Source organism: Moschus berezovskii, chromosome 25, assembly GCF_049115385.1.
Source record: "Moschus berezovskii isolate FMDL1 chromosome 25, NW_MosBer_1.0, whole genome shotgun sequence".
Classification (NCBI taxonomy): Eukaryota; Metazoa; Chordata; class Mammalia; order Artiodactyla; family Moschidae; genus Moschus; species Moschus berezovskii.
The window spans coordinates 7,642,498-7,670,350 of NC_142484.1; the positions used below are offsets into that span (position 1 = coordinate 7,642,498).

Consider the following 27,853-nt stretch of genomic DNA (forward strand, 5'->3'; position numbering starts at 1 on the left):
TTAAAAATGCCCAAATAGGGCAACCAAGAGGAAGGCCTGCTCTCCCTGCCTCCATCCCAGGCACCCTCAGGTCGGGGGTGGGTGAGGGGGCAGGGCCTCCACACTTGGGCACCCACAGTGTCCCAGCCTCTCATCAAAGGAAACCCACCACAGAGAACCAAGAGGGTTGGGCCCTCCACCTGCCCCCTCTCACAAACCAGCCCTGGGGCCCAGGAAATGACGGGCCACTCCCCTTACTGATGAGACACAGCGAACCGGCCCAGGGACTCCCAAAGTCAAAATGCAGATCCCAGGCCCCCGTCTGCCTCCTCTCGGGGCTCCGCCTGGGGCTCCTGGGGCCAAGGGCAGTCCCCACCCCCCACCTGGCCCTGTCAGTTTCTGCCCTGCAGGTTTGCGGTTCCCTCTTTGAGCACAGGCCCCAGCCCTCCCCTACCCCCAACTCAACCTACTCTTATCTCTGGTAAGAAGAGCCCAGATCCCAGAAGGACCAGAACAGCTTATATAAACCACAGGTGTCTGGGTCACAGGGCAACTTCCCTCCCCCAGCCTCAAGAAGACTTCCAGGAGGCTCTGTGCTCTGGGGAGCTTCCTGGGGGTCAGGTTGGTGCTAAGCAGGGCTTTGGGTCTCAGCCAGAGCCTCACATTCCCTGCAGAATGTGCGGGGAAGCAAAGGGTCAGGGCTCAGAGGAGCGGGGCATGGAGGACCAGCAGGGCCACGTGGGACCTCAGCAGTGTGGACCATCCCTGCCCCCTGGCCCCGCCAGACTCCCAGGACTCCAGCAGAGGTGCCAGCCGCTGGGGCGATGGGGAAGGAGACAGAGGGCAGGGCAGGGGCGGGTACAGGACAAGGTGCCTTCGTGGCCAGCAGGTTTAGGCAGAAACATACTCCAGAGACAAAAGTGGGGTTTTTTCCTTTATTGTTCGGGGTTTCTCCACATGTAAACACGAGACCCCTCCCACCCCACGCCCAGGTACCTCTGGTATCCCTGTAACTCAGTCCCCAGAGTCCCCTTTAAAATCACCAATATAAAAAAGGAGAGCGGGAGGGAGGGAGGGAGAGAAGGCCTGACCACCCCCCAGGCTAGGCTGCTTCTGGTCAGCTGGCGGGGACAGGCTGGGGGGGTCACGGGGCAGAGGGGAGCATTGGCTTCCGCACAGGCATAAACAGGCGTTCCCAGTCCTGGGGAGGGGGCCCCAGCTGGGAGGGGGCTCCACAGGTCTAGAGTGCAGACTGTTGCAGAGCTAGTGGTTATAAAGTGTGCAGGTGGGGGAGGGGGCGGATGGGTGGCCTGTTGGAGGAGAGAGGACACGTCAGGATGTGGGAGGCCTGGGGCCCCCAGCATCCCGGGGAGCCCCATCCTGAGGCAGGAACTAGCGAAAGCTGCTTCCCTGGTCTGGAGACCGGAGGGGCTGGGGGAGTCCACCTGTGCCTGGTAGAGGCAAGGAGGGCCCCACAGCTCTGCCCAGAGCAAATGAACCGCGGCGGCTGAGAGGTGAGGGGACAGGAGGTCGAGGCCACCTCCTGCTCCAAGGAAGGCACTTGCAGCTGGTGTGGCCTGGTGTGGCGTCGCAGGAAGGCATGGCTTGGCAGACGAGGAGGACAGAGGAGCACAGCAAGGGAGCCCGAGCCTCCATCTCATGCAAACATGGTCAGCTGTAACCACTGCCGGGCAGAGAGGGCATAGAGAGCGGTCTGCCAGGGCAGAAGCCCCAAGTCCCACCTCCCTGCTCCATGGCTCAGGAGCTGCCGTCTCCTCCCCCTGTCAAGGGCAGGAGAGAGCGGGACCCTCCTGGGGAGGGGGCCACTCTTACCTCCTCTACCCCTGGGAGCCCAGGCTGCTGGCTCCTGTGCAGGCCTCCAGGGGCCTGGGCCTTTCTGCCCCCACCCTCAGATCCTTGCTATGTCCGTGCAGGATGCAGGTGGCCAGCCTCAGGGCTGACTCTGAGGCTGCAGCTCCAGCCCCCTGGAGGTTGGGGGCCGGTGAGAAAAACCCACTGCCCCTGAGTGCCTTCCCCCACCCGACCAGAGGAGAACCCCACCTTAAACAAGTCAAAGGTCACCACTCCGTCCAGATCGGTGTCCAGAGTTTTGAAAAACCCTGTGTGTTCCAGAAATGATGAGATGGGAGAAGGGCTCAGTGAGACACGAGTTCGAGGGCCAACCCCACCTCCCGCCTCACCCTCCACCTCCCCCTGCTGCCCGAGAGCCCCCTCCAGAGTTCCCTCCCTACTCCTCATCTCCTGGCGCTCAGACTGTGTGGACACCCAGCTCCACTCCCCGAGACCCTCGTGGGAAGGGGGCGCCCACGGGGACACTCACGGAACATGGTCTCCAGCCGCACCAGGCAGCACACGAAGTTGTCAAAGTCCACGGCCAGGTCGGGCTCCGAGTAGCGGGTGATAATGAGCTCGTACAGCTTCTTGTTGAGCTTGAAGCCTGGCCCAGAAGAGCAGGTGAGGCAACGGGAGGCGTGGGAGGGGGATGGAAGGCTGGGTGGAGTGAGCCCCTGGGTGGTGGTGGGGGCCTGGGCAAGTGCTGGCCCAGAGAAAGCTTGAGGACCCAGAATGCCCCACCCAGGAGCTGGCCATCAGGGCCCACAGGTCCAGTTTCATCTGCTCGGAAAGCCCTAGCCTCATCCTGAAGTGGGACTGGAAAGGTGAGCCCTGCACCTCTCCCATTGGAGCCTCTGGAGGCCGGCTGCACTTCTCCCTGGCTGTGTGGCTCCAGGCCAGTCACTTCCCCTCTCTGAGCACACTTTTCTCTGTGCTCGGATAATAAAAGACCCTATCCTCAGCAGGCTGCAGTGAGGACAGGAGGAAATGCTAACAGTCACCAGGAGAAAAAAGCAGTAGGTGGCTGTTGTCCCTTCACCACCATCGCCACCAGCACCCCGCCCCACCCCCTCTCCCCTGCCCCGACAAGGCCCCGTGGTTGGGCCACTGCCCTGGGAGCTGTCAGGGAAGTGACCCGGGGCCATTTCCCTGGGGGCGCCACAGGTCCTGCCCGCCCTCAGGCCTCACCTGCAAACTCAATGGCCATCCGCATCTCGTAGGCACTCATGCTGCCCGATTTGTCCAGGTCAAACTTCCGGAAGATGGACTGGGGTAGGAGACAGAGGGTGAGGGCTCGCAAGCATCCAGCCCTTCCCATCAGCCCAGCGTGGAGGGTTAAGGATAGCGGGGGGAGAGGGGGTGAGCCGCTGGGACACGTGGGCTCAGAAGGGCAGGAGCCAGGGTGAGGGCTTGGGAACCACACAGCCGGCGCAGGAACCGGAGGCTCGCCGCCCGCTGTGACTGAGGCTGCAGAGGGGAGGGTGATGCTGGCAGGAACCACCTACCAGGTAATTCCGGATCCGGTTCCATAGGATGTTGAACTCCACCAGGCCCAGTTTGCCATTGCCGTCGCGCTGGGCGCCGTTAAGAAGAAAACTCCACAGCTTAAACCAGATACTGGGTGAGCGAGTACTGAGCACCGAGGGAAGGGGAGATTGGCCGTCGAGAGACCCGAGGAAGGGGAGGGGAGAAGCTGCAGGAGCCGCCCAAGGCCAGGCCTGAATCGGGGTAGGCTGGGAGGGGCGTTCACTGAGTGCCAGCCTTAGGGTTGCCTGTGGACGAGGCCTTCCCCCGTCACTTGACACAGGCCTGCGCCTCAGTTTCCCCCCAGTCAAGGGGAGGATGCCAGGAAGAAGAAAACTGGCCCATCTACACCCGTCCCTTTCCCTGTGGTGCTCCTGGGATGGGTCACCCAGAGCCCTCCCTATGCCGACAACCCAACCCGAGCCCTTCCTATGCTGACATCCCAACCCAAGCCCTTCCTATGCTGACATCCCAACCTGAGCCCTTCCTATGCCGACAACCCAACCCCGGGCCCTGCTCAGGAGGATACATCCATGAGGTTGACCATGCTGCGGCAGGACTCCAGGCTGAAGCCCGTGGTCCGCAGGTCTTTGTCTGCAAGAAGGACCAGTCTCAACACCTCAACCCGGCCAGCACCCCCAGCCTGCCCCGTGCTGGGCCCACTGGGTGAGACAAAGGGGCAGGGAGGCACCATTCCTGTCCCCTGGTGTCTAAAATCTAGCTGAGGGCATGCGCAGGATTGCTTTATCATCAGAAAAAGGAGTTTAAAGTATTCTGGTAATCAAGCCACTGACCCAACAGCCACGTCAACACCACAATTAGATGTGAGTAAAAAGGAACAGTGCCAGACGGAAGAGAAGGAAACGCAGCAGAAACATGCATTGAAGGCGGTCACGGCGGGACCAGGGGCTGCCGCAGGTCCCAAAGGGTGAGAAGAGCAGGAGAGAGGGGTTCCGGGCTGAGGGAAAAGCATGGACACAGGTCGGAGGTCAGAGGTCAGAGGCGGGGGCAAAGGGAAGGCTGAAAGGCAGCTGCCTTCAGTTGTACCCATTGGGGAGTGAAGCCAGTCACCTGTCTTCTGGGAGGAAGGGGGCTGGCACACTGGCCCTAAGGTGCCATCAGCCAGCTAAGCTGCTTCTGTTTTGAAATATCCATCTATTTACTTATTTGGCTGCGTCGGGTCTTAGCTGCGGCATGCAGGATCTTCCTTGAGGCACATGGACTCTCCAGCTGTGGCTCAGGGGCTTTGGTGCCCCTTGGCCAGGGATCAAAGGTGGATTCTTAACCACTGGCCCACTCCCCAGCTAAGTTCCTAATCATACCAGGGCCTGGAGCTCAGGCACGGAGCATGGGGTCCGGCAAGAGAAATTCAGGAGGAAAAAGCAAGGTGAGCAGGGCTCTGAAAGGCAGTGGAGGGTGCCTGCCCTTGAAGACCAAGGGGTTGGGTTCAGCCCAGGGTGGGAGGAGAAGCCTAGATCCTGGAGTCTGGAGGAATGGGGGATGAGGGGGTGGAGGCAGGACAAGGGGTAGAGAGCAGCCGCCCGGGGATGCTCACGTTTGCTAATGATCCTGTTGAGGATGGTCCGCAGCTCCTTGACGCTGATCTCCAGGTCCTGCGGGGAGGGGAAAGATGGCACCTGTGCTGGGGAAACCCCTCGGTGCCCCAGAACACCCACCCCTAGGCCCAGCCTACCTCCCCTGCCAGTTGCCTGAAGAGGGACTTGAAGTTCTCATCAATCTCCTCTTCTGAGAGCACTTGCTGGAGAGAGAAGGCAGGGAGAGCAGGTCAGGGGCACCCCAGCCCAGCCTCTGCGCGGCCATCAGCGCAGGCGGGGCTGGGAGCACTCATCAGCTAGGTGTCACTTCACTTCAGAGACTCACTCTCCTAACTGTAAAATGGGAACCCAAGCCCTACTCTACCCCTGTCTAGAACCCTTGTGGTCTAAATGTGGAGGCGGGAGTTCAGCCCAATGATGAGGGGTGAGCCTGGATCCCTGCTGCGCAACCTTGGGGAAATTCCTTAACCTCTCTGAACCCGAGTTTCCCTCTGAGAGGAGAGACGGTGACAGCACTCTGACGTGGTTGTTATGGGACCCAGGTAAACAGCTCAGCACCGACCCGCAGAGAGCAAGAACCCAGGGGCCCTGCGCCATTACTATCACAAAGTCCTTTGCAAACTGTAAAGTGCTTGTTAAGTGAGGGATATGTATGGCTCCTGCCAGGAGGGGCTCTGCCCTGCCGGCTGGAGACCAAGACACAGGACACCTGGGTCCCCATCGTGCACTCAGGGAGGGGGCAGGGCACATACCTCGTCAGGGAGATTGGCCTGGACCTGGTCGTCCAGCTCTCTGCAGAGGGTGGGGAGAGAGAGGGGCCAGTCAGCGGGGGTAGGGGCAGCCAGGGCGTGGCGGGAAGAAACGGGGAGACAGGGCAGGGGCTTTCTACTCACTGGGTCCCTGCGCTCTTCTCTGAGAAGAAGCGCAGCACAAAGTCGCCCTCCTTGTTGGGCTCGAAGGTGGAGGGTACCACCACGTACTCCCCGGGCGGCAGGCGGAAGCGGGTGCTGACCTCCCGCAGGTTGATGAACTGCTCGGACCGGGCCCGGGAGGCGTTGGCCAGGAAGAAGTCCCGCTTCAGATGCACGGCCGGCTGGCCCACCAGCTGGTGGGAGGGGAGGAGGAAGCGGGGGCTGCAGCTCAGCCCACCCTTAGGAGTTGCCCCCAGACCCAGCCCCAGACCTCAGGCTCCAGGTTCTGGCCAAGGGGTCCGAGAGCTGGGTCATGGTTCAGTCATCTGCAGGCAGCCCAACCCTGACAAGTCACACTGCTTGTTTCCCCATCTGTAAAATGGGTGTAAGAGCCCTGCCTACTGCACAAGGAAAGGGGAGGAGACACCATGGAGGTGAATGCAGACAGTAAGGGAAAACCACTAGACCATTCAGGTATGACCTAAATCAAATCCCTTACGATTATACAGTGGAAGTGACAAATAGATTCAAGGGATTAGATCTGATAGACAGACTGCCTGAAGGACTATGGACAGAGGTTCGTGACATTTTACAGGAGGCAGTGACCAAAACTATCCCCAAGAAAAAGAAATGCAAAAAGGCAAAGTGGTTGTCTGAGGAGGCCTTACAAATAGCTAAGAAAAGAAGAGAAATGAAAGGCAAAGGAGAAAAGGAAAGATATACCCATCTGAATGCCGAGTTCCAAAGAATAGCAAGAAGAGATAAGAAAGCCTTCCTCAGTGATCATTGCAAAGAAATAGAGGAAAACAACAGAATGGGAAAGACTAGAGATTCTTTAAGAAAATCAGAGACACCAAGGGAACATTTCATGCAAAGATGGGCACAATAAAGGGCACAAACAACCTGGACCTAACAGAAGCAGAAGATATTAAGAAGAGGTGGCAAGAATACACAGAAGAACTGTACAAAAAAGGTCTTAATGACTCAGATAACCACGATGGTGTGATCACTCACCTAGAGCCAGACATCCTGGAATGCGAAGTCAAGTGGGCCTTAGGAAGCATCACTACAAACAAAGCTAGTGGAGGTGATGGAAATCTAGCTGAGCTATTTCAGATCCTAAAAAATGATGCTGTGAAAGTGCTGCACTCAATATGCCAGCAAATTTGGAAAACTCAGCAGTGGCCACAGGAATGGAAAAGGTCAGTTTTCATTCCAATCCCAAAGAAAAGCAATGCCAAAGAATGCTCAAAATACTGCACAATTGCACTCATCTCACATGCTAGCAAAATAATGCTCAAAATTCTCCAAGTCAGGCTTCAACAGTACGTGAACCAAGAACTTTCAGATGTTCAAGTTGGTTTTAGAAAAGGCAGAGGAACCAGAGATCAAATTGCCAACAACTATTAGATCATAGAAAAAGCAAGAGAATTCCAGAAAAACATCTGCTTTATTGACTATGCCAAAGCCTTTGACTGTGTGGATCACAATAAACTGAAAAATTATTCAAGAGATGGGAATACCAGACCACCTTACCAACCTCCTGAGAAATCTGTATGTAGGTCAAGAAGCAACAGTTAGAACCGGACCTGTAACAACGGACTGGTTCAAAATTGAGAAAGGAGTACGTCAAGGCTATATATCATCACCCTGCTTATTTAACTTATATGCAGAGTACATCATGAGAAACGCTGGGCTGGATGAAGCACAAGCTGGAATCAAGACTGCAGGGAGAAATACCAACAACCTCAGATATGCAGATGACAACACCTTAATGGCAGAAAGCAAAGAAGAACTAAAGAGTCTCCTGATGAGAGTGAAAAAACTAGCTTAAAACTCAACTTTCAAAACACTTAAGATCATGGAGTCTGGTCCCGTCACTTCATGGCAAATAGATGGGGAAACAATGGAAATAGTGACAGACTATTTTCTTGGGCTCCAAAATCACTGCAGATGGTGACTGCAGCCAGGAAATTAAAAGACACTTGCTCCTTGGAAGACAAGCTATGACAAACCTAGACAGCTTATTAAAAAAGCAGAGACATTACTTTGCCAACAAAGGTCCATCTAGTCAAAGCAACGGTTTTTCCAGTAGTCATGTGATGTGATAATTGAACCATAAAGAAAGCTGAGTGCTGAAGAATTGATGCTTTTGAACTGTGGTGTTGGAGAAGAGTATTGAGAGACCCTTGGACTGCAAAGAGATCAAACCAGTCCATCCTAAAGGAAACCAGTCCTGAATATTCATTGGAAGAACTGACGCTGAAGCTCCAATACTTTGGCCACCTGATGGGAAGAACTGACTCATTAGAAAAGATTGGAGGCGGGAGGAGAAGGGGACAACAGGATGAGATGGTTGGATGGCATCACTGACTTGATGGACATGAATCTGAGTAAGCTCTGGGAGCTGGTGATGGACAGGGAAGCCTGGCATGCTACAGTCCATGGGGTCGCAAAGAGTCAGATACAACTGAACTGACTGATGACACTATGAAACAACTTTCTTATCATTCTTACCAGGAGCTTCCCATATAAGACACTGCAGGGCCCTCTACACAAGCACCTCACTGATGCTCATGGGAGCCCATAAGGCTTAGAGCTTAAGCAACTTGCTCAAGGGTACAGAACACTCAGCCCACTCACTACCCTGTTTCCAAGCACCTTCCCAGATGTCCTCAGTGTAGAGTCAGACAGGAAGAACCTTGTGGGTGTGGTTCAGGCAGGGCTCTGAGGGTCAAGGTTCAAATCCAGCCTCCTTACTTGTTACCTGCTCTGACACGCAGGAGGACAGTGTTTGCTCTGCCCACTGAATAGCGGGCAGTAGGGTGGGGGCACTGTGTGAGCCCCCAAAGGAGGTGACGTCTTAGCTCTCTATGTGTGGGCGTGCTGCTGTCCTGCTCCCTCTGGGCACCATCGGGCCACGTGTGTTCAAGGGTGTGTAAATCCAGGTGAGTCAGGTGCCACACCTACCTCCGGAGGGACCTGCCGGAGAAATGAGGGGAGTTAGAGATACATGCTTGGCCCAGGGGCAGGGGGTGTGGTGTGTGCCACACAGGGGCCCAGAGTTCTTCAGATGAAAAGGACAAGATGGGGAGACCAGGAGGGTTAGGGATGGGCCTGGGGCTACTCTTGCCTCAGACCTGTTTTCATGCTAGAGAGGGACCCCAGGAGGGAAGCCCAGGCAGGGCCCTCTTGGTTCCTGGAATGCCCTGCACCTCGGGTCTGAACCGGAGTCTCCGGGATTGCCCCCTGCAGGGCCAGCTGCTAAGTCCTCCAGCCCAGGGACATCAGAGATCCACACCAATCTGCTGTCGGGAGCCTATGGGCCTGGGCAGAGGCTGTGACTGTCCTTTACCCTCACCAGGGAGATCCAGAAGTGTCTGTATGTCACAAATACAGAGTATGTAGCAGGGCCCTCCATGGCCAGCATCTGCTTACATACTTACCAGATGGGGAGCTCACTGCTCCTCCAGGGCAGACCACTTGCCCACTTCTTTCTGAAACTGAGACAGGCAGTCTGTCTCCCAGGCGTCAGCTAAGCCAGAGCTCTGCCCAAGAGCAGCCTGCTGGCCTCCGAGGACAGGGAGAAGAATCTCAGGATCTTCCCTTCTTCTGGCTAAACATTTCCCTCACCCACTATCCGCCTCCCGGGAAGAATTTTAGGCCCCTGGCTGCCCTAGTCCTGGTGGAGGGCCTCAGCAGGTGCCTCCCCAAGGTCAGGTCTAGGACTGTGCACCTCAGGGGTGTGACTGGCCCCAGTTGAACCATGATTGGCAGGTGTCACCAAGTTCTCCGGAGACCCCCTGGCGCCCCCTGGCGGAGCTCGCCGGGAGGCCGCGCTCTCTGCTGCGTTCCGCTCGATCCGCCTGCTCACCTCGTAGACAGCGAAGCCTATGGTCTCCATGTCACGGCCGAATCGGCGCTCCCGACGGCGGTGCTTCTGCATGAGGGCGAGCAGGAAGCTGCAGCCTGACTCGCGACCCCCGTAGTCGTCGTGGTCCGGGTCATCCGTCTCCTCCAGCCGGATCTTGAACTGGGGGTTCACCCAGAAAGTGGCTGCAGGAGGTAGAGAGGCAGGGATCAGGGGAGAGGCGGAGGAGAGCAGCCCACCATCAAGCCTTCCCTCCTCCATATGTTCATTCAACAAATATCACTGTGACCACCGTGTGCCAGGTGCCATGTATGCAGTGGGGACACACAAACTCCCTGCCCTCAGGAGCTCACATTCCAGAAGGAGGGGCAAAGCGCAAGCAAGTCAGATTAGTCAATGGGGCAATTACAAAGAAAGCAAGCTGGAGTTGGGCACGGAAGGAATCTTCCAGGTGACCTGTGAGCTGAGACCTGAAGGAGAAGGCCTGGGAAGCAGGATAAGGCAGAGAGAGAAAAAAGACCCACAGCGGGAGCTCCAGTGATCAAAGGGGATCTGGGATGGTGACAGAGCTCGGTGGTAAGAAGTGTGGATTGAATCAAAGAGCAAAAAGACCCCAGGACAGGTCTGTACTGGGAGGGGCATGATTGGATTAGGGTTTCAGAAGGTAGCTGCTGTGTGGACAGTGACTTGGAACAGGGGCAGAGAAAGAGGGTCTGAGGGGAGGCCACAGGGCTGAGGGATACTTGGATTTCTGGCTGTTTAGTAATTCAGTTGCCTGAACAACCCCCTGACGAGAACAACAAAGTACTGGACAGAAAATACAAAACCTCCTTTTAAAGGTACCAGTAAGTCCAGCATTCCCTCCCCCCACATACCAAATAAACATTCATCAAAAAGATAGACAATAAGTGCGGGTGTAGAGAAATCAGAACCTCACGTACAGCTGGTAGGAACATAAAATGGTACAGCTACTTTGCGTGATAATCTGGCAGTTACTCAAATGGTTTAACATAGAATTACCACGTGACCCCGCGATCCCACTCCTAGGTATATGTATATATCTCCAAGACTAATGACAACGTGGTGGTGGTGGTTTAGTCGCTAAGTCATGTCTGACTCTTGCGACTCCATGGACTGTAGCCTGCCAAGCTCCCCTGTCCATGGGATTCTCCAGGCAAGAATACTGGAATGGGTTGCCACTTCCTTCTCCAAATGACAACATATGTCCACACAAAAAACCTGTATGTGACTGTTCGAAGCAGCATTATTTATAACTGCCAAATGATCGAAACAACCCAATTTAAACAAAATGTGATATAACCAAATAATGGAATATTATTCAAAAAAGGAATGGAGTATGAACACATGCTGTATAACATGGATGAACACTGAAGACGTTATGCTAAGTGAAAGAAGCCAGTCACGAAGGATCACATGTTGTACGATTCCATTTATATGAAATTATTTTCTGGAACAAGCACGTCCATGAGACAGATTCGTGGTAGGATAGAAACAAGGGGAAGAAGTGACTTGGGAGTAACAGCCAGGGTGTCAGGGCTTCTTTGGGAGGTAAAGAAAATGTTCTACAATTGATGTGATAATGGGTACACGACTCTATGAATGCAGTAAAGGCCACACTGGATTTTATACTGTAAAATGGGTGAAACATATGGTACGTGAATTTTATCTCAATAAAGCTACTTTTAAAAAATGGAAACTGGGAGCCATGAAAGGTAAATAATGCCAAAGGACTTCTGTGGACTCATAGAGACCTTGAGTCCTGCCTGGGCACAAGGGCAGGAGACGAAGTCCAACAGGAGATCCCAGCAATAAAACTGGAAGCTCCGTGAGGAATGCCCGCAGCGGAAGTGTGAAAGAAGATAAAGCCAGTGGGAGGAAGGAAAGCATCTCTGAGAATTTACAACCATAAGGAGCCTTCTTATGAGCTTGCAGTTTTAATTCATGCTGCCCGTGAGGTAAAAAAAAAAAAACTTAAGGAAAGAATTTATTTTTAAGAGTCATGGCTTTGGAGTATCCTAGGTGACTGGCAGAAACACTCGAGGAACTTAACTTCATCCAAGAACTCAAAGAACTCCCACAGATATACTTCTAGGTCAAATAAGCCAACAACCTCTCAAGGCTGAGAACAAGCAGCCACAGTGGACAAGCCTCATGATGGCTGAGACTGACCGGCCATGATGGATGAAAAACAACTTGCCAAGACTTCAGATACTGAAATTATTGGACATGGACTATGAAAGACTAAGCTTACTACATTTGAAGAAATAAATGAGAAGCTGGAATATATGAGCAAGAATGAACAGATTAGAAAAAAGCCATGAACACTTCCAGAAATAATTTTTTCAAGTGAAATTAAGTATTTGTTGGAAAGATTAACCAACTGCAAAAAAGAAAATTCAAGTGAATTGAGAATGGATCTAAAGAAACTACCCAGAATGCAATCTAGGGAGATTCAGAGAAGGACCATTTAAGAGATGTTAAGAGATCTAGAGGACTGACTGAGGAGGTCTAGCTTACATTTGATTGGCATTCTCAAAGCAGAAAATAAAGAGACTAGGAAAATGGTATTCTAAAAGAGCACAGCTAAGAATTTTCTAGAACTGCTGAATGAATCTTCATATACAGGGAGCTCAACAAATCCAAAACAGAATCCCCAACTCAACACATCATTGTCTAATTGTAGAATATTAAAGGAAAATAATCATAAAAGAGGAAAGACAAACATTTCAGAAGACATGGTAGATGGACAGATTCCAGACTCATACAGCAACAGTGGCAGCAGAGTGAAGAGTAATAGCATCTCCAGGGAGGTGAAAGTAATGTCAATTCAAGATTCAACATCCAAAGAATCATCAAGAATGAGCACCTCATAAAGGCATTTTACCACAAGTTCTGAGAAAATTTATTACCAAAGACCCTCACTAAAAGAAATTCAGAAGGATATATTGCAGACAGACAGAAAAAGATCTCAGGTGAAAGATCTGAGTATGGTGAGCAAAAATACTAATATTATGTGGGTATTCAAACAAATATGGATTATATCACATAATGGGGATGATGATGGAGCTTACTTTAGGACAGGCAGGAAATAGTTGAGGATTAAAGTACTAGCTAAAGATAGCATATTGAACAAAGAGAAGATGTGATCCAGCTGAAACATTTTCAGGTCTTTATATTGTTCAGGTAGAGGGTAAAGATACTGATCAACTAACTTTGGAACTTATTAAGCAAGCTCTTATATCTTCCAAACTCACAGAGGGAAAAACTAGCAGACAGAAAAGAAAAAAACTCACTCCAAAAGAAGGCACAGCAGGAGGGATGAACAGAAAATGCATAGTAAGTCTGCTGAAATAAATACAAATATATCAGTAACACTATGAATGTAAATGGACTAAATTTTCCAATCAAATCTGACTATTAAAAAAGTCATATGCTATTTATAAGAGATAACTAAAACACTGAGCTATAGAAAGACCAGACATCAGAGAGTATAATAAGACATACCACAAAAACAGTAATCAACAGAAAACTGGAATAGCATAGTCACACAGACTGAAACAGATTTCAAAGTAAAAAGAATTATTAAGATGAAGGTGGGCACTAGAAAATAAAAAAAAGTTTAATTCACTAGGAACTTAAAACAATTTTAAACTTGGTACACCTAAAATCATAGCTTAATATATGTAAAGAAAAATAATTGACAGAAATAAAGGGAAAAATTGGCAAAGCCAACAGGGTGGTGTGAGATTTTTATTATCCCTCTTCCAGTAATTGATAGATTAAGCAGACAAAATAATCAGTAAGTTTGATACAATGAACAATTGTAGAAGATTCTCTGTAACATTCAGAGAATAGTCAAGAGAATAAGCCTGTTAAGAAAATAGACTCCAGATCGGGTTAAATCCCAGCTCAGCCACTTATTAGTGACTTTGGTAAACTATTTAATTTCTCTGTGCCTCACTTTCTTCATCTGTAAAATAGTGATAATATAGTGCATCCCTCATAGGGTCAGTGTGAAAGTTAAGTAGATTATATTTTAAATATTTACAGACATGCTTAGCATACAGTACACAACATGAAAGTGTCAGCCAGTCTTTTTAAGAACACGTGAATATTCATGCTGGGCCATTGTACCAGCTTCTGTTATTTCAAAGTTACAAACTTATTAGATCATATATTCTGAATGCAAGGAAATTAAATTAAAAATCAACAATAAAATAGGGAATTCCCTGGCAATCCAGTGGTTAGGATGCCACGTTTCCACTGCACAGGGCCGGCCAACTGTTGGCTTCATTGATTTTTCTCTGTTGTTACTCTATTTCATTTATTTGGCTTTTCTGCTTGCCTTGGGTTTAGTTTGCCTATTTACTAGTTCCTTAAGGTAGAAAATTAGGCTATTGTTTTGAGTTCTTTTTTAATATAGGTACACAGTGTTTTAATTACTATCGTATGTGATTTCTCATTTACATTACTATTTCTTTGCGATAAACTCATTCTATGGAGCAGCATTACCTTGACACTAAAGCCAGATAAAAACACCATAAGAAAAGGAAATTACAGATCAGTATCACTCATGAATAACAATATAAAAATCCTCAACAAATACTAGCAAACCAAATCCAACAGTTTATTAAAAAGATTACATGCTATGAAATAAGATTTATCCCAAGAATGCAAGAACAGTTCAATATAAGAAAATCAACCAATGTAATACATCACATTAATAGGACAAAGGGGAAAAAAATACATGACCATCTCAACCGAGACAGAAAAGGCACTTTAGAAAATCCAACACAAATTCATGACAAGATCATACATAAATTTAGGAGTAAAAGAGAACTTCCTCAGTAAGAAAAAGGGCATTTAAGAGCATTGAAGAATATGTTCAGTGGTGAAAAAAAATGAAAGCTTTCTCTCCAATATCAGGAACAAGATGCCTACTTATACCACTATTATTCAATATTGAACTGCAAGTTCTAGCTAGATCAGTTAGTCAAGAAAAAGAAAAAGTAACCAAATTAAAAATGAAGGAAAAAACTATCTCCAGTTGCAAATGACATGATCTTGTATGAAAAAAACCTGAAAAATTAGAATATGAGAATGAATAACAAATTCGGTGAAGCTGCAGATTACATCAGGACACAAAAAACAGTTGTGTTTCTATACACCAACAATGAAAAGAAATCCAAAGAGGAAATTAAGAAAACAATATCTTTATAATAGCATCCAAACTATAAAATACCTAGGAATAAATTTCACCAAGGAATTGAAAGACTTATACACTTAAAATTACAAAACTTGCTGAAACAAATTAAAAAAGACATAGAAAAGTCAAAAGATATGTTCATGGATTGGAAGACCTAATATTATTAAGATGTCAATAATACTCAAAGTAATCCGCAGATTCAATGCAATCCTTATCAAAATTCCCACAGAAGTGAAAAGCAGATCCTCAAATTTATATGGAATTTTAAGGAGCCCAGAAGCTAAAATAATCTTGAAAAAGAGCAAAGTTGGAAGACTCACACCCCCTGATTTCAAAATTTACTACAAAGCTAAAATAATCCAAATAGTGTGGTATTAGAATAAGAATAAACAGACACATAGACTAAAAGAATACAACTGAGAGACCAAAAGTAAATCCATACATAAATGACCAAACGATTTTTGACCACTGGGTGCCAAGATCATTCAATGTGTAAAGAACAGATCCTCGGACAGCTGGATTTCCATAATCAGAAGAACTAAATTGGGCACCTATCCTATCCCACAACATAAACAAAAACTAACTCCAAATGGGTCAACAATCTAAATCTAAGAGCTAAAAGCATAATGCTCTTAGAAGAAAACGCAAAGATAAATGACCGTGGATTTGGCAATGGATTCTTAGCTATGACACCAAAAGCATGAGCAATAAAAGAAAATATAGAAGACTGGACATCGTCAAAATTAAAAACTTTGATGCTTCAAAAACACTATCAAGAAAATGAAAAGACATCCCACAGAATGGGAGGAAATACATACAAACTATCCACCTCATAAGGCTCACATCCAGAATATATAAATATATATGAAGAATACGTGAGAAGACAAATACCCAATCTAAAAATGGGCAAACAGTTTGAATAGACACCCCAGAAAAGATACACAAATGGCCAATAAATACATGAAAATTATACGAAACATTATTAGTCACCATGGAAATGCAAATTAAAACTGCAATGTGATACCACTTTATACAGCTACGATGGCTTCCATGAAAAAGGTGGACAATAAGTGTTAACAAGGATGTGGGGAAAAGAACAAGGATGTGGAGAAATTGGAACCCTCATGCATTGATAGAAGGAATGTAAAACAGTGCCGCCACTTTGGAAAACAGATAAGTTTCTCAAAAAGGTCAACATGGAGTTACCATACAACCTAAAAATTTCACTCCTACTTGTAGACCTAAGAGAATATATGCTCATACAAACATAAGTATTCAGAGCAGCTTACTCACAACAGCCCCAAACTGAAAATAATTCTTCAACTGAGGAATGAATAAGCAAAATGTGGCATATCCATGTCATGGAATATTATTCAACCTTACAAATGAAATGAAGTACTGATCATGCTGCAACATGGATGATCTTTGAAAACACAATGCTAAGGGAAAAAAGCTAGGCACAAAAGGCCACATATTGCATGATTCCATTTTTATGAAATGCCCAGAACAAATCTATAGACAAAATTAAATTAGTGGTTACCAGGGTTGGTAAATGAGAGGGTTAGGGAGTGACTACTAATGGATAAAAGATTTCTTTTGCAGGTAGTAAAAATGTTCTGGAGTTAGGTAATGGTGATGACTATACAACATTGTGAATATATTAAAAACCACTGAATCGTACCCATTAAAAGTGTAAGTCTTATGGAATGCAAATTATATTACAATTCTTAAAAACATTACATATCAAAATTGTGTAACTCAAAGGTACACACAGAAAAAAATTAATGAAGTAAGCATCTAATTTAAGAAGTCATAAAACAACAATTGCATCAAAAAGAATAAAATACCTAGGAATAAATCTGACTAAGAAGGTAAAAGACCTGTTCTTCGAAAACTGCAAGACGCTGATGGAAGAAATTAAAGAGGACACAAACAAATGGAAAGCTATACCATGCTCATGGACTGGAAGAATTAATACTGTTAAAATGACCATACTACCTAAGACAATCTACAGATTCAATGTAACCCCTATTAAAATACTAATGGTATTTTTCACCAGACTAGAAAAAATAATTCTAAGATTTGTTTGGAAACACAAAGATCTTGAATAGGCAAAACAATATTAAGAAAGAAGAACAAAACTGGAGGTAGCACACTCTCTAACTTCAAGCTATACTACAAAGCTATGGTAATCAAAACAGTATGCACAGGTTGCTTTGTATCCCACTTTGGACACCATGTACTGTCAACTAAAAAATATAGAAAACTGCTAATAAAAATAAAGGGTTTATTTGGATTCTTTAAAAACAACAACAACAATATGGTACTGGCATAAAAGCAGACATACAGATCAATGGAATAGAACAGAGAGCCCAGAAATGATCCCACACTTATATGGGCAATTAATCTATGACAAAGAAGTCAAGAATACACAATGAGGAAAAGACAGCCTCTTAAATAAATGATGTTAGGAAATCTGAAGAGCTACATCCAAAAAAACACAAAACTCAACTATTTTCTCACACCATATACAAAATAAACTCAAAATGGAATAAAGATTTAATGTAAGACCTGAAACTATAAAACTTCTAGAAGAAGCCATAGGCAATACATTCTTTGACATTGGTCTTAGTAATGTTATTTTGGACCTGTCTCCTCAGGCAAGGGAAACAAAAGCAAAAATAAACAAGTGGGACTACATCAAACTGAAAGTTTCTGCACAGCAAAGGAAACTACCAACAAAATGAAAAGGCCGCCTACTGAATGGGAGAAAGAAACCCATAGGAGATCACATTTGTGGTCATCAGTGGCGAGGGGTAGAGAAGGAGAGAATTGGATGAAGGTGACCAAAAGGTTCACATTTCCAGTTATAAAATGAATAAATACTAGGGATACAATGTACAACATGATAAATATAGCACTGCTGTATGTTAGATATGAACGTTGCTAAGAGAGTACATTCTAAGAGCCTAAGAGTTCTCATCATAAGGAAAAAATACATTTTTTCTATTTCTTTAATATTGTATCTATATGATATGATGGATATTCATAAAATTATGGCCATCATTTTATGATGTTTGTAAATCAAATCATTATGCTGCACATCTTATACAATGCTGAATGTCAATATATCACAATAAAACTGGAAGGGAAAAAATGTCATAAAATAAATTCTAAAGATAAATCCAAAGAAAGCAGATGAATGAAATAACAAGCAAGAAAGATTCATAATATGGAAAAAAAATACTATGAAGAATAAAGTAAAAAATCATTTTATTTTAAAGACTTATATTGACAAACCCCTCACAGGATTAATAAAGACAAAAGAGACAATGAATAAAAGAGATGCTATCATTACAGATGAGGTATAGTATATTAACGATAACTTCATGTTAATAATTGAGAAAACAAGATGCAAAGGATGAACTCCTAGAAAATAAAACTCCTCAAAATAGTTTCAAAAAGAAGTAGAATATCTGAAAAATTCAATGACCATAAAAGATACTCAATACCAAAAGTTAATCTTCACATAAAAGAGCAGGCCTGGTAGTTTTCTAGACCAGTTCCACCAAACATTCAAGCAAGAAATCATCCCCACCTTATGCAAACTCTTCCAGGAAAACAGGAAAAGACAGAACATTTCCCAGTTCACTTTGACAGCCAAATATAGCACCCATATCAAAACTAGATAAAGTAAGTATGAAAAAAGAAAACTATTGTCAAACCTCACTCATGAACGTGAATGTAAAATTATTGTGTAAAAAATTTATATCATCACTCTGTTGTTTTATCTCAGGAATGTAAGGTTAATTTAATATGAGAAAAGTGATCAATGTAACTTATTGTTTTAACAGGTAATTTAAAACAGCTAATTCTAATAATAAAGTTATTTCATAACATTAAGTTTCATTACTCTGATAAAAGGTGCATACACACACACCAAAAAAACCTAGAGTAGAAAAGATTTTAGTGATGAAATCTACAGTCAACGTTTAATAGTAAAAACTTCTCCTTTGAGAGAGGGTAAGACCAAAACATAGTGAGTGCTAGTGGGAATGCAGCAAGCCTGGCCAGTACATTAAACAAGAATGAATATTTAACAGAAGTTATAAGCATTGGAAAAGAAACAAATTTATCATTATTGGCAGATGCTATACTGTCAGTTAGAAAACCAAAAAAGAATACAGAAAAATGAGTCAAATTCATTACAGTTTAACAAGCTTGCCAGATGTAAAAAAACGTAAAAGGTCAGCTGCATACTACAGTATCAGCAATGACCTGGCAGATGTCATTTAAGAAGAGATACCATTTACAAGAGCAACAAGATGATAGAGTATCTAGGAACAAATCTCAACAGACGTATAAGCCCTTCACAATGAAAATTATAAAATTTTATTGAAAGACACTAAAGACCAAAATAAAGAGACACAGCACATTCTTGGATAAGAAGAATCAAAACTGGAAAGATGTCAACTCTCCCCAAGTTGCTCTATATAGTCTATGCAATTCCAAATTAAAATCTCAAAAGGGCTTTTTGTAGGACTTGGTAAACTGATCCTAAAATTCACACAGATAAAAGAAAACCAGAAACAAAAAGTAAGAGGAGCTAACAGACTCTTGAAGAAGGAATTCATCCTGCCCAACTGCAGGATTTAGAAATCTTAGTTCCACAACCAGGAATCAAACATGCACCCCCTACACTGGAAGCACAGATTCTTAACCACTGGACCACTCAAAGTCCCCAGGACTTATAAATCTATAGCATCTAAACCAGTGCGGCAGTAGCAAAGGGATAGGCCAAGGGACGGAAAGGCAACTCAGAAACAGACCCAACTACGTGGGAACTGTATGACAGGGCTGGACCTGCAGGGAAAGGACAGACTTCTCAGAAAACAGTGGTCATCTGTTTGGGGGAGAACTGAAATTAGATTCCTGCGAGGGAGAAGAATGCTTGAACGAGGAGGGCTGGGAGCCAGGCTGAGAACAGCTGGAGGAAGCAGGACATGAAAAGAGAGCAGTGGTGGTGGATTTGGCAAAACCAAAGCGGACAAGGAGCAGCTGCAGCAGATGGTGGGGACGCAAGGTGGACCGGAGCAGGTTAAGCATGAACTGGAAGTGAGGAAGGAAACGGGGAGGGTGGCCATTTTGAGAAACTTCACTTTGAAGGGGAGCAGAGAAATGAGCGGGGAAGTGGGCTCCAGAGACAGGCAACTGCTTGGAGGCAGGCAATTTTCCCATGACCCGGAGCTAGGGGTGACGGGTGAAGAAGCCTGAGGGAGAACAGGATCTAGAGCAGAGGTCGGGGGAGGGGTGCCCCAAGCGGGGACAGTTCTGCCACTGTCGCAGGCAGGAAAGACGGGCACAGGTCCAGACAGGCTGGGGGACTTGGAGGTGGGACTACGAGGGGAGTCCTGTGAAATCGGACAACAGTGTCAGTGGAGAAGGCAGGCCTGAGGAGAGACTAGGAGAGACTAGTGGAATTGCTGGGGTCATACAAAGTGCACATCTGAAGTCTGTGACTATGAATTTACAGGGAAAATACTGCCCTAAGTGTGTGATTTCTCTCCAGGCCCGGTCAGCGGTTCTGGAGCCGGTGGAGAGGGTTCCATTAGGATTATGATTGTGCCAGGTAAAAGGACCAGAGGGAGCTAGGAGCCAACAAACTTGAGTGCTTGCAGGGACAGCATTAAAATGCTGACTCCAGCCTGGGAAGGATGAGGATGCTAACCTGATGAGAAGAGAAGGCAGGGTGGGAGAGGAAGAATAACCATGGACCCCAGGGAAAGGTGACAGAAGGACCAAGGAGGGAGACAGTGGGCCAGAAGGAAGGTCCGGAATGAGGAGTGACAGGAGGTAGCCGGACAGCAATGACGTCTCTGTTGGCACCCTGAGCTCAGGCTCCAGCAAGGCAGTCAAAGGTGGCTTTTGGGAATTTACACATTTTCATCCTCAAAGCAAATTTGCAAAACCAGGACAACTACCCCTATCGTACAGGTGAGGAAACTGAGGCTCAGAGAGAAGACATGTCTTGTCCAGGCCAGCAGGGCCCAGGACCCCACCCCCCAGGTCACCTGGGTAGTTGCGGCAGCCCCCCGCGGTGCTTCCCCGCCGCCAGGTGCCCTCATACAGGGTGGTGTTCCAGTTGCGGAACCTCTGGCTCTTGAGTGCATCGGGCGTCAGGTTGCAGATCTCCAGGCGGGTGAATTCACGCATGAAGTCTCGGAATGACATCCTGGGGGGGTCGAGGTGAGAGTGAACCAGGGTGCCCCGTGGGGCATCAAGCACATGGCACAGCTGGGTTTCGGAGGGGTTGGGAGCTGGGGTGCCCACTCAGACTGAGGAGGGGGCTGCTCACCAGAACTCCCCATCCTCCATCTTGATCCGGAGCTGCTCCCGCACATAAGGGTCCACGCCGTTCCACTCCGAGGAGCTGCAGGAAAAGGGCACTGCCAGGGGCTGGCGGCCACTGACCTGCCCAGCCTCTATCCCTGGAGTCTGTCCTTCCCTGGCCCGGGTCAGGAGGCCTCCACAAGGTCAAGTCCAGAGATCCCAGTCCCGGGGTTATCTTATGAAGGCCAGGTCAGGCGCCCTGAGAATGCTCGCAGGCAGGCACAGCTGCCCGCACACACAGCCTGAGCTTTGCCAGGGCAGTCCCCAGACCCAGTCACACTCAAATGGGCCCCTCTTTTCAAGCCTGAGTCCACTGTGGGCTGGCAGAGACCCCAGTAGAAATGCCAGTGGCACTGAACAGTCTTCCCAGGCCTCCCCGGCAAGCATCCAAGGCCCCTCACCCGTCACTCCAGGCTCCCGTCCACTCCACCTCGCCCCAGGGGTTCCGCATCCGGATCAGGTTCACCATCTGGCCCTGGTAGTTTACCTGTTCCCCAGAGCTCCCATCAGTGCCTGCTTCTGGCACAAACTTTAACACCCCTTCCCGCCACCTCATCCTCACAGAGCCCAGCTCAGCAACTAGCACCCACCATTGGAAGTGCAGTTGAGAAGCCTCTCTGGGCATAAACTGCTGAGGGAGGCAGCTCTATACACAAAGTACAGTAAATCAGGGTGTAACCATCTTTAACCCAAGATAACCATCTTTGGGTAAAAGTCCCCGGGAGATAGGAAAGGTGCTGCAGGAGGTCACAGGGAGAGTCGGCCTCTCCCACAGCCCTGGACACAGGCCAGAGAGGCAAGGAGGCTGGAATCACCCTTTGGGGAAGACCTCCACCTGGGGCGGTACCTGCTTGGCCCCGGTCACAGAGTAGGCGTGGCCCTTCACCAGCTTCTTGAAGGTGACGGCCTCCATGTCCAGAATGCTGGAGATCTGCAGAAAGACACGGGCTGCGGCTGCTGTCCCACCCCCATTCAGGAGATGAGCTCCGAGTCTTGGCTTTCCTGTGCATACACCCACAGTTACTGGGAGCGATAGGCAGGACCCCTGATCCCATCTCAGTCGCTGGAAGCGGGAGCTGCTGGTTACTCCACCAATGTTACTGCTGGTGAGGGGGCCTGTGTACCCCACTGACACTGCTTTTGGCCAGAACTGGCCAGACCCTGGGCAAACATGCGTGAACACAAACATACAGCCATGCAAAGCTGCTCCCCTCACCCAGGAGCCACGATGTCCTCAGAGGACCTCATGTGGAGGGACTCAGGGAGGCGGAGAAGAGGGGTGAGCACAGACTAGAGTCGGGTAGGCCTGGGGAAGAGCGTGGCGGTGGGGTTAGAGTGGAGAATGCAGTGATGGTGGGGTGGAGGCCGAAATCCAGGATGAGGGAGGTCTGAAGATGAGTCGGGGAACAGAAAAGCAACTGAAGGAATGAATGGGGAACGTGGGGCCCACGGGAGCTGGGACTCAGGAGAAGCTGAGGTCAGGCTGTGAACTGGACAGTGGGCGAGCGTGGCCTCAGATGACAGGAAAGAGGAAGTTGGAAAATATGCTGAGGTCTGAGGTTTTGGGGACCAGGAGGAAGCCAGGCATGGAGGTGGAGGACTGAGGTGATGAGCGAGGCTGGGTGAGGATCCAGGGATGGTGTGAGGTGAAGGACAGGGTCTAGAGCCAAGCCCGTGGCAAGTATGAGGCTGGGCTGAGTAGAGAGAAGGAACCGCTAGGAGACTCAGGTCCCAGGATGGGGGAGGCACTCACATCGATGGAGCAGCCCAGCAGGGAGCCTCGCTCCAGGGCCTTGAGGATGATGTTGTAAAGGTCACTGGGAGCCTTCCGCAGCTCGTACCACTCGGTGACTCCGCCAGTGAAGTCCTCAAAGCCCTCAGACGTGCTGCCTCCCGAGAGGGCCTCGTAGCTGCCATTCACCCTGTGAGCGGCCCAGGTCAGCACTCTGCACAGAGCAGGACCCCCCACCCCAGGGCTGGCCTGGAGCTGCTCCTGGGCCCCCACTCACTTGGCATAGGCCTTCTCCAGCAGGGCGCTCCAGAACTCGTTGCCTTGGGCAGAGTGCACGAACACCAGCTTCCCATCCTTGGTGGGCAGCAGGTCATCCACCACCACGTCCACCCACTCACCAAACTGCCACAGCTGGGGGAGGAGGGGCATGGTGAATCCCTGCTTTGAGATCCCCCAGGCCTGAGGTCAGGCCTCAGCAGCTCTGCCACTCGCTAGATACCTGATTCTAGGCCATGCATCCTAGACACAGGATCTAAGCACGTCATCCTCTCCGAGCCTGTTTCTCTCTCCACAAAAGGGAACAGTAATGCCTTCCTAGTGGGAAAACTAAACAAGATTAGGCAGGTAACGCTTGTAAGGGAGCATTGTTGATATTTTTGAAACAGACCAAGGTGCCTCTTCGGGTACAGAGACATTGCAATGCCCTTGGACCTTGGCTCTGCTGGGCCCCACCATGACCCCAGACTTTCTCCCTCTGCACCATTCTAGGCCTGTGTGTGTGTGTGTGTAGGGAGTGGGGATACCTAGGTAAATTAGATGTGGAATGAAAATGTGGGGGTGTGTGTGTGTAGGGAGTGGGGATACCTAGGTAAATTAGATGTGGAATGAAAATGTGGGTTTGTGTGTGTGTGTAGCGGGGTGGGGATACCTAGGTAAATTAGGCGTGGAATGAAAATGCGGGATCCGGATCCTTCAACCACAAGGTGGACAGGATTCCCACAATCGCGGACTTGCTTCAAAGATGCCTTGAAAGGCAAGTTTCCCAGTGGGGGAAAGGACTTCCCCCATCCCAGGCCAAAAGTAACTCTGTGCTACATCACTGGGGGCCGTGAGTGTGCAAAACAATAGGGCAAAAGGGAGGAGGTGCGCCCACAGCACCGTGGAGAATGTGAACGGGCCAATCAGAGGCCGCGGAGGAACGGATTGGAGGAGTAAGAGGAGAGGGTGGGGAAAGGGCAGCGAGGCCACGCCCCTGCGGACCCGCGCTGGCAGGTGCCGCACTTGGCCAGGGTAGTTGGCGCCGCACTGTGGGTCCCGCAAGCCAAGCCATATGCGCCAAGGCGGGTGAGGATGAAGTAGGACAAGGCGCTCCCTGACTAGCCGGAAGGAGAGGACACCGGCGCCAGAGGTTCTCATCCAGGCTTGCTGGGCGTGTCTCTTCCCCAAAACTGAGAATTCATCAGTGTAATTTGAAAAGTGGGCCCTGTGCGCGAAGAGCATCAGGAAAAGCTGGTTTAAATAAACTGTATCCCGAGTCTTTCTTTTCTGCAGGCCTCTCTCAGTGGCTGGAGACTGACAGAGTGCAGGAGGAGTTGGGGGTTAGGGGGTCGGGGGGAGACTGAGGCCAGGGGTGTAGATGACCACAAGTGATGGCCGATTTTCCCCAGCAGAACACTATTTCTCAGACAGGGAAACTGAGACCCTGAGGAGGAAAAGCGTTTGTCCCACAGGACATAACCCAGAGAATTTTCTCCTCTTCTAAGCACTTTTTTTTCTCCAGTATGTACAACCAGCCAGGAAAACTGCCAGCTGAAATACCTGCCCAACCATTTCACACATGACAGATTCTCACACATGACAGACCTGAGATGGAATCAAGAGGTCAAATACTTTCGGGGGGGGGGCGGTGCTGGCCCCGCAAGGTGCGGCCCTGAGCCACCCTAACCTCAGGGTCCCCCCGCCCATCTCTGTTGCCTGCTACCCCTCTCTCCCTCACCCCCCCACCCTGTCCAAGGTGCATGTGGGGCTCCTCACCTGGAAATGGAAGATGCCAGCGTAGCCATCCTGGAAGCTTTGGCCATGTGGAACTACTCGGTGCAGGAGGGTGTCATTGAGGGTAAGGGAGGCGATGGCAGCCAGGAGCCAACAGTCCCCTGGGATAGAAGGATCCACATCAGGTCTACTCTAACCGTCTTTGCCCAGTGAGTGCCATACTGGGGAGAACCTGGGACTCCCCGGGCAGGGTGCCCCTCAACTTACAGAAAAGACCCAGGAATCTGGGCAAACCAGCCCCAGCACTGAGAGCCAGAGCCTGCTTGGGCTTGCAGGAGGGAGAGGCTGAGGCAGAGCAGGAAGGAACGGGCCCAGGGAACTACTACGGAAAACACACTCGGAATCCCCCAGGGCCTACCCAGTGCGCCCTGGCAGATGTCTGTGCGGGTGGCTCCATCCACGATGAACTGGGGGTTTGAGAACAGCTCCTGCAAGAGACCCAGAGTCCTGTCTCTGGGCCAGCCCCTCCGAGAAACTGGAACCCAGCCATCCCAGACCCCACTCTAGGGACCTGGCGTCCTATTCCCCACTCCTCACTCAGGAAGGGGTGAATCCCATCCAGGGTGTCTCCTCTCACCGTGGGACGCTTCCACTTGATGCCATAGGTTTTGGAGGAGTTGGGGCCCAGCTCCTTGAAGCCCAGGCTCTGGGGCACTGGGGGGAAAGCCTCGTCACGAAAGAGGGCCCCGCTTTGCAGGCAGTGAACCCGCAGCTGCTCGTAATCCTGGCCCAGGTACTTGATGGCGTTTTCATGGCGGCCCAGGCCCAGCTCCTTGGCCCGCTGCTTCTGCACTTGTGCAGACACCCCGGTGCAGTACACCGGAGTGATGAACTCCTCGGCCATCCTGTGGGACAGAGGGGCCCGGGTCAGAACCCAGGCCTTCCCAGGACTAGAGCTGGGGCTCCTATCTGCTAACGCTGCTCTCTGGCCCGCTGCCATCCTTTCTCCCCAAGCCTGTGGTTTCCCCACCTCCTCACTAAATTAGGGCTGGCAGCCATACCTCTCTGCTCCCAGAATACACCAGAGGGGGCTTCCCATCTCCCAGGTGCGCTGGCCCCCGTCTCCCTACCCCCACCCAATGCTACCACCTCTCTGTTCCCAGACTCCCATTGTCCTGGGTCTGCAGGCCTGCGATCAGCCAGTCAGGTGGGGAAGGGCGGGGCCCGAGATAATAGCACAAGGAACGAGGAAGGTGGGAGACCCCGAAGGCAAGTCCTCTTTGAATGCCCCTCTCCCCAGACTAGCCGAGCTCCTAGGCACTGGCCCCTTTCCCAGGCTTGGGGGCTGATCAGTCCAGGCAGTCCAGGGTTCCCCTCCCCAGGCTCCTGAAACGGGTTGAAGGATCAGGGCTGCTCGGCCTCAGTCCTTTCCCCTCCCGCCAGCCCCCAGCCCAGCCCCTGGAGACAGTGAGGAACGCAGGCTGGGGCGGGCTCTGGAGCCTTGCGGTTCCCGAGCACCCGCCCCGTCGCAGGCACTCAGAGAGCCCGGGGGGCAGGCAGCCTCGCAGCCGGGATCCAGGCCCAGCTGGAGGAACGCCGGGCCGGCCTCACCCTCCTTACCTGGGGGAGGCGTGTTGGGGGGTCGCTGCGGTCCCTGCGCTGGCTTCCCGGGTGGCAGCTGAGGACAGGGCCCAACCAGGAAGAGCGCTCCTCCCCGCCCTCCTCCTCCCCTCCCTCCTCCTCCTCCTCTTCGGGCTTCCACCCCGCTTCCTCTCCGCCCTCCCTGCTCTCCGGGCACCTTCCCCGACGATCTAACTCACGGTATCTCCCCGGCCCTCCTCCGCAGACGCCGGGCCAACTCCGCGAGAGGACAAATTAGTCAAAGGCAGAGTCGTCCCCGGGGAGGGGCCCGCGCCTGTCGGGGTGGGGAGGGCTGGGGCGCGGAGGCCAGGGCAGCGCGGGGGAGCGGAGCTGGAGGACTGGACAGGGGGTATTTTTAACCAGGGGCAGCAGCTCGAGTTGCAGGGCCGGGCGGCCCCACCCCACGCGGCGGCCCCGGAGGGCATTCCCAGGAGTCCAGCCCCGCGGCGCCACCTCCCGCAGCCCGGGGTCCTCCCCCTCCCCTCCGCGGAGCCGCAGCTGTCCCCCCAGATCGCCCCCGCCCCGCGCGCCCCTAGCGCGGGGCCGAGATTACCTCGGGCTGTGGCAGCTGCTCGGAGGAGGGGCCGGGCCGGCGGCGGGCAGACCCCTGCCGGACGCTCTGCAAACGGCAGCCCCGCCCCGCCGGGTCCGCGCCGCAGCCCGGCTCCCGGGCCCGGCCCGCTCCCCGCCCCCACCCCGCCCCCGCGCCCCGGGGCGCAGGCTCCCGGCGTCGCCGCCCCGCCTCAGCGGCTCGCGGCCTCCAGGCGGGGCTCGGGGGATCGGTCCCCCGGACCCGGGCTGGCTGCGTGACCTTGGATGAGTCCCTGCCCCTCTCGGCCTTAGTTTCCCCATTTGCGCCGCGAAGGGGATGAAATGAGGAACTGCGGGATCCCATCTTGCGCTCTGAGGTTTCTTGTACTCGGAAATTGCGAGAGGCCAGCATCCTTGCCCTCCCTCTCCCACCCACCTGGGAACGCCCGTGTGCCGCTTTACCCAGGAGGGGGCGGCAGAGGCTGCGAGGAGGACAGCAGACTCACCCGGGACCCGGGGAGACCCTGACACCTGAGATGCAGAAGTAGGAGGGACGGAGACTGCAGCGGACCCTCGGCTCAGGGCTTTTGATTGACCTTGGGGGCCCCAGCCGGGAAGGTCGCGGCCCTTACATGATGTTTGTTT

The 27,853-nt window shown here is 50.4% G+C and overlaps 1 protein-coding gene across 3 annotated transcripts; it reads right to left on the reverse strand.

Moving 5' to 3' along the window:
- Positions 1–900: 900 nt before the first annotated feature.
- CAPN1 (calpain 1) lies at positions 901–27,389 on the reverse strand. Of its 3 annotated transcripts, none has more exons than XM_055415566.2 (22): positions 27,231–27,389; positions 25,674–25,941; positions 25,455–25,524; positions 25,079–25,197; positions 23,322–23,455; positions 23,066–23,234; positions 22,160–22,243; positions 21,714–21,799; positions 21,278–21,352; positions 20,994–21,154; positions 9,699–9,880; positions 8,795–8,806; positions 5,807–6,018; positions 5,666–5,705; positions 5,051–5,116; positions 4,913–4,970; positions 3,887–3,951; positions 3,339–3,407; positions 3,022–3,100; positions 2,321–2,437; positions 2,041–2,099; positions 901–1,663 (listed from the first exon to the last, which is right to left on the reverse strand). In XM_055415566.2, the coding sequence occupies exons 2-22, from the start codon at positions 25,938–25,940 to the stop codon at positions 1,637–1,639; spliced, it is 2,151 nt and encodes a 716-aa protein (XP_055271541.2). In that variant the 5' UTR covers position 25,941; positions 27,231–27,389; the 3' UTR covers positions 901–1,636. The 3 variants fall into 3 exon arrangements, with proteins under 3 accessions (XP_055271541.2, XP_055271543.1, XP_055271542.1); XM_055415568.2 differs by lacking the exon at positions 27,231–27,389 and adding an exon at positions 26,857–27,123; XM_055415567.2 differs by lacking the exon at positions 27,231–27,389 and adding an exon at positions 26,657–26,814.
- Positions 27,390–27,853: the final 464 nt, after the last annotated feature.

What these genes read in the sequence shown, in the direction of transcription:
- CAPN1 (XM_055415566.2), bottom strand. Translation starts at nt 25,940, where the DNA reads ATGGCCGAGGAGTTCATCACTCCGGTGTACTGCACCGGGGTGTCTGCA. An exon ending in TCAGGCAACTGGCAGGGGAG is followed by an intron (nt 4,971 to 5,050) that starts GTAGGCTGGGCC and finishes CCCTCCCCGCAG; the next exon opens with GACCTGGAGATCAGCGTCAA. An exon ending in GCATGGTCAACCTCATGGAT is followed by an intron (nt 3,408 to 3,886) that starts GTATCCTCCTGA and finishes AACGGCGCCCAG; the next exon opens with CGCGACGGCAATGGCAAACT.